This window comes from Rhinopithecus bieti, unplaced genomic scaffold (genome assembly GCF_001698545.2).
Source record: "Rhinopithecus bieti isolate Rb0 unplaced genomic scaffold, ASM169854v2 scaffold_10589, whole genome shotgun sequence".
NCBI lineage: Eukaryota > Metazoa > Chordata > Mammalia > Primates > Cercopithecidae > Rhinopithecus > Rhinopithecus bieti.
The window spans coordinates 3538756-3544721 of NW_016807065.1; the positions used below are offsets into that span (position 1 = coordinate 3538756).

Below are 5966 nucleotides of genomic sequence, written 5' to 3' on the forward strand. Positions count from 1 at the left end.
CCGCCACCTCGCCCGGCTAGATTTTTGTATTTTTTGTAGAGACGGGGTTTCACCGTGTTAGCCAGGATGGTCTCGATCTCCTGACCTCGTGATCCGCCCGTCTTGGCCTCCCAAAGTGCTGGGATTACAGGCTTGAGCCACCGCGCCCGGCCCTCCTCCAGCTTCTTATCAGAGTCTTAACCAATGAAAAAGAGCCCCTTCGGATTTTTTTTTTTAGTGCTTTGTAGACAGAAAGGTCTTGCCTTGTTCCCTTGCCCAATCCTGACCTTTGTTTCTTTTTTTGCATCTATTTCTCTCTTCCATTGCTTTCTTTCTTTCAAGAGACAGGGTCTCACTCTGTCACCCAGGCTCGGGTGCAGTGTCTTGAAACTGGCTCACTGCAAAGTCAAATTCCTGGGCTCAAGGGATCCTCCTGCCTCAGCCTCCTGAGTTGCTGGGATTGCAGGCCTGCGACACTGCACCCAGCTAATTTTTTTTAAATAAATATTATGCTTTTGTACCCAGCTTCTTTTTTTTTTTTTTTTTTTTTTTTTTTTTTTCTCCAACTTTGATCTCCCAGGCTTATATGATCCTCCCGCCTCTGCCTCCTGAGTAGCTGGGATTACAGGTGCATGCCACCATGCTCGGTGAATTAAAAAAACAAAAAGTTTGTAGATATGGGGTCCCACTATACTGCCCAGGCTGGTCTTAAACTCCTGAACTGAAGTGATCCTCCCACCTCCGCCTCCCAAAGTGCTGACATTACTAAAGGCATAAGCCCCTGGTGCCTGGTCCCAGCTGAATTTTTGTTCTTGTTTCTTCATAAATATTCCGTGTAAGTACCCAGCTGACTGTTTTATTCTTTGTAGAGATGGGGTTCTTGATATGTTGCTCAAGCTGGTCTCAAACTACTGGCCTCAAGCGATCTTCCTGCCTCAGCCTCCCAAAAGGCTGGGATTCCAGACATGAGCCACCACACCTGCCCTCTCTTCTGTTATTTTCTCTCCATCTGGCATTCTCTTACTCTTTCATCTCAATCACGATTTGGGCTTTCTCCTCTCCCTTCGCTATTTCTTCCCATTCTCCTATCCCCATGTCCTCCCTGCTAACTCCTGATACCCACAGGGCCCCTCAATCCCATTTTAGTCAGCTTAGGTAACAATAGCTACTAAAACAAAACCACTAAGAATATAGGGTCTTAACACAACAGACTTGTATTTCTTACTCAGGTGAAGTCCAGTTGGCACGGGAGGTAAGGAAGGGTCCCTTTGCTTCATGTAGTCACTCAGGGATCCAAGCACCTTCCATCCTGTTACTCTGCAATGCTTCGGATCCTTTGTAGTTCTCTGCAGGATTCCTTCATTCTAGATGAAAATAAGATTGTGTATGGGTTTTTTTTATGGGTATAGATAGCAATTTGTTGGCCAGAGTTCAGCCACCTGGCCACACCTAATTGAAAGAGGAGCTGAGAAATGTAGTCTCGCTGTGAGTGTAGGAAGAAGAGTAAATGGATTTGCTGAATTGTTCATTCATCTTCGCCACTTCCTCCACTCCTCCTCTATCCTTCAGTTTCTCCACCACTGCCTCAGCTCCCAAGACCCAATGCTGGACTCCCTCCCACATCACCCCGCTGACCAAGCTCCTCCTTCCCCCTCAGGTCTCACACTCTGAGGATGAGTGTATAGCTTTCAAAGTTCACCAATATTTTAATGTAGAGCTTATCCAGCCTGGTGCAGTCAAGGTCTACGCCTATTACAACCTGGGTAAGCAGCCAAACTAGGGCCTAGGGTCTGATGGTTCCATGGGCCTGAGAGTCCCAGGTATAGATGAATTGTGGGGATCTGAGAATGAAGGTCTAAGGAGTCCAGGGATTTGAGGATTAGTAGTCTGGAGGTCCCAGGGGTCTGAGGGTCCCAAGGATCTACGAGTTGGTTCTAGGGATCTGAGAGTTGGAGGTCTGATGGGTTCAGGAGTCTCAGGGTCCTGGGGATATGTGAGTTACAAAATAAGGGTCTAAGGATTCCAGGAATATGAGGGTTGGAGGTCTGAGTGTCCCAGGAAACTATGAATTTGGGGTCCGAGGGTCCCAGCCTTCTGTGAGTTGAGAGTCTAAGAGACTCAAGGGTCTGAGAATCCCAAAGATCAGAAAGTAGAGGGGGTCTCGGGGTCCGAGGGATCTGAGGGGTTGAAGACCTAGCATCTCCAGGTCTGAAGACTGAGAATTGGGGATCTGGGCCTCCCAGGCATGGTCTTGGGAGGGAGACCCTTATCCTCTCATCTTCGCGTCACATCTGCCTGCAGCGGAAAGCTGTACCCGGTTCTACCACCCGGAAAAGGAGGATGGAAAGCTGAACAAGCTCTGTCGTGATGAACTGTGCCGCTGTGCTGAGGGTGAGTTCCCTGGAGCTGGGAACAGGTGGGCCTGAGCAAGACACACTTCCCCAGGTCATCCATCCCATGACCAGGGACCCCCAAAGTCGTACCCAGGGGATACCAAGAGGGGTAGGCTCCCAGGGTTGGCCACACCCATGGGCAGTAGGCCCCAGATAAGGAGTGGGACTTAGACCCTGTCTCCACCCCCACCTTGCAGAGAATTGCTTCATACAAAAGTTGGATGACAAGGTCACCCTGGAAGAACGGCTGGACAAGGCCTGTGAGCCAGGAGTGGACTATGGTGAGTGGGTGATGGGCGGGGTCACGCATGTTTGGCTGTGTGTCCAACTGTGTGGTGGGTGGTAGGTGTGGTTGTCACGGTGTGGCTTCAGGCTGTGGGCGTGGGTGACGGTGTTGTGTGTGTGAGCAGGTATTGTGAGGGGCCGTGATTGTGTGGGGAATCATGGCTGTGAGTGGCCTGGGTATGCCTATGTAAGGAAAGGTGGATGTGGTTGTGTGCATCATTGCGTGGGTGGCTGTGAGGCTGTAGTTGTGTGTGGCCGTGGTTGTGTGAGGCTGTGGTTGTGGATGGCAGTGAGTGTGAGGTCCTGAAGTTCTGTAGATGACCGTAGTTTTCGGTGGCTATGATTGTGTACATGGTTATGCCTGTGGCCATGAGGCTGCAATATTTTGTGCACATGAGTCGCTGTCATTGCATAGTATGAATAGTATGTTACTGTTATACTTTGTGGGTGGCTGTGACCTCTGTGCATGTCTATGAGCACAACTGTGTGTGGATGGTGACATGTGACCCTCTATGGTTGTGTGTGTAATGAGGGGTGGGCCATAGTGTGACTGGCTGTGATTCTGCAACTTTCCCTTGGGGGAGAGAGCCACGTGCCCGGGTGCACCTGCAAACCAGTGTGCCCCTCATGGTCAACCCAGCCCACTACCCACCCTGTTCGCCGCCTCTCCCCCACAGTGTACAAGACCCGACTGGTCAAGGCCCAGCTGTCCAATGACTTTGACGAGTACATCATGGCCATTGAGCAGATCATCAAGTCAGGTCAGGTTCAGCACGCTGCCTCCCGCGGTTTTCTCCCTGGCTTCCTCCCCACGGCTCAGTTTCTTCCCTCTCCCCTCCACTCCAGGCTCGGATGAGGTGCAGGTTGGGCAACAGCGCACGTTCGTCAGCCCCATCAAGTGCAGGGAAGCCCTGAAGCTGGAGGAGAGGAAACACTACCTCATGTGGGGTCTCTCCTCGGATTTCTGGGGAGAGAAACCCAAGTGAGTACTCGCCCTGCGCGTGCGCGCGACCGTCCGACTGCCCCGCCCATGCCCCGCCCACACCACGGCCACGCCCCCGTGCACCACGCCCACGCCACGCCCCTTCCTGACCTGCCATTCCTCCCTCCAGCCTCAGCTACATCATTGGGAAGGACACCTGGGTGGAGCACTGGCCCGAGGAGGACGAATGCCAAGACGAAGAGAACCAGAAACAATGCCAGGACCTCGGCGCCTTCACCGAGAACATGGTTGTCTTTGGGTGCCCTAACTGACCACACCCCCATTCCCCTACTCCCAATAAAGCTTCAGTTATATTTCACGTGTCTGGAGTTCTTTGCCAGAGAGCAAGAGGCTGAAATCCCCAGCCGCCTCACCTGCAGCTCAGCTCCATCCTACCTGAAACCTCACCTGTTCCCACTGCATTTTCTGCGGGCGTTCACCTGCGAGTGTGCTGACTTCTTTATCCAAGCACCATGGACCTGCCTCACCTGCACATAGCGTGCACCTGCACCTCACCTCCATTTCAGCTGCACATTCACCGGCAACTCACAACGTCTTCACCTGAGTTCTCACCTCTTCGCTTACCGGCATCCTCGCCTGATAATCTTACCAATGTATTTTTTTTCTTTTATTATTATTACTATTTTAAGTTCCAGGGTACATGTGCAGGATGTGCAGATTTGTTACATAGGTGAAGTGTGCCATGCCGCTTTCCTGCACCTATCAACCCCTCATCTAGGTTTTGTGTTTGTGTGTGTTTGTGTGTTTTGAGGCAGAGTCTTGCTCTGTCGCCCAGGCTGGAGTACAGTGACACGACCTCGGCTCACTTTAACCTTTACCTCCCGGGTTCAAGTGATTCTCCTGCCTCAGCCTCCTGAGTAGCTGGGATTACAGGCACCTGCCACCTTGCCTGGCTAATTTTTGTATTTTTGGTAGAGATTTCACTATGTCGGCCAGGCTGGTTTGAACTCCTGATCTCAAGTGATCTGCCTGCCTCGGCCTCCCAAAGTGCTGGGATGACAGGCATGAGCCACCACACCCAGCCCCCCATTACCTAGTTACTAAGTCCAGGATGCGTTAGGTCTTTTCCCTAACGTTCTCCCCGCTCCCAATGTTACCAATATTTTCATCTGAATCTTTACCTGCTCGCTCCTCTGCACCCTCAGCTGTATCCATGTATGGGTTTTTGTTGTTGTTGTTTCTGTGGGGTTTTTTTTTTTTTGAGACGGAGTCTCGCTCTGTCGCCCAGGCTGGAGTGCAGTGGCCGGATCTCAGCTCACTGCAAGCTCCGCCTCCTGGGCTTACGCCATTCTCCTGCCTCAGCCTCCCGAGTAGCTGGGACTACAGGCGCCCGCCACGTCGCCCGGCTAGTTTTTTGTATTTTTTTTAGTAGAGACGGGGTTTCACCGTGTTAGCCAGGATGGTCTCGATCTCCTGACCTCGTGATCCGCCCGTCTCGGCCTCCCAAAGTGCTGGGATTACAGGCTTCAGCCACCGCGCCCAGCCGTTTCTTTTTTTCTTTTCTGTGATGGAGTTTCATTCATGTCGCCCAGGCTGAGTGCAATGGTGCGATCTCAGCTCACTGTGACCCCGCCTCCTGGGTTCAAGGGATTCTCCTGCCTCAGCCTCCCGAATAGCTTTGGTTACAGGCCCACGCCACCACGCCTGGCTCATTTTTGCATTTTTATTAGAGATGGGGTTTCACCATGTCCGCCAGACTGGTCTCAAACTCCTGACCTCAGGTGACATGCCCACCTCAGCCTCCCAAAGTGCTGGGATTACAGGCATGAGCCACTGCGCCCCACCAGGGCTTTGTTTTGTTTTGTTTTTGCTGGCATCCTCCCCTGGCCCCAACACCTACATCTCTATCTATAAGCTTACCTGTATCTTTACCTTCACAGCACTCTTACCTATATTTTCACCTTTTTACCCCTACATCCTCTCCGTCGAGTGTATTTTCTCTGTATCTTCATCTGGGTCCTCACCTGCATCTTCACCTGCATGCTTTTCTAGGTATTTTCTTGTGTTCTCGCCAGCATTCTCACCTACACTCTCACCTGCAGATTTACCTGTCTTCTTAATGTCATTACCCAGTGGGATCACTTTGCCCCCTGCCTAGACAGAACCGATTTATCAGACGCGGGTTGCAGTGGAGAAAGAGTAATTCACGCAGAGCCAGCTGTGTAGGAGACCGGAGTTTTATTATTACTCAAATCAGTCTACCCAAATATTTGGGGATCAGAGTTTTTACAGATAGTTTGGTGGGCCAGATGCAGTGGCTCACGCCTGTAATCCCAACACTTTGGGAGGCTGAGGCAGGTGGATCA

General features: G+C 51.5%; 1 protein-coding gene across 1 annotated transcript in view; it reads left to right on the forward strand.

The window, feature by feature from the left end:
- The window catches only part of C3 (complement C3), a 43523-nt gene extending 39565 nt beyond the window's left edge, over positions 1-3958 (forward strand). Inside the window, exons 33-38 of the mRNA XM_017880048.1 lie at positions 1637-1742; positions 2281-2370; positions 2570-2653; positions 3335-3418; positions 3504-3639; positions 3770-3958. Of these exons, the coding sequence (XP_017735537.1) occupies positions 1637-1742; positions 2281-2370; positions 2570-2653; positions 3335-3418; positions 3504-3639; positions 3770-3911 (642 nt within the window). The 3' untranslated portion in view covers positions 3912-3958. The remainder of the gene's footprint in view (positions 1-1636; positions 1743-2280; positions 2371-2569; positions 2654-3334; positions 3419-3503; positions 3640-3769) is intronic.
- Positions 3959-5966: the final 2008 nt, after the last annotated feature.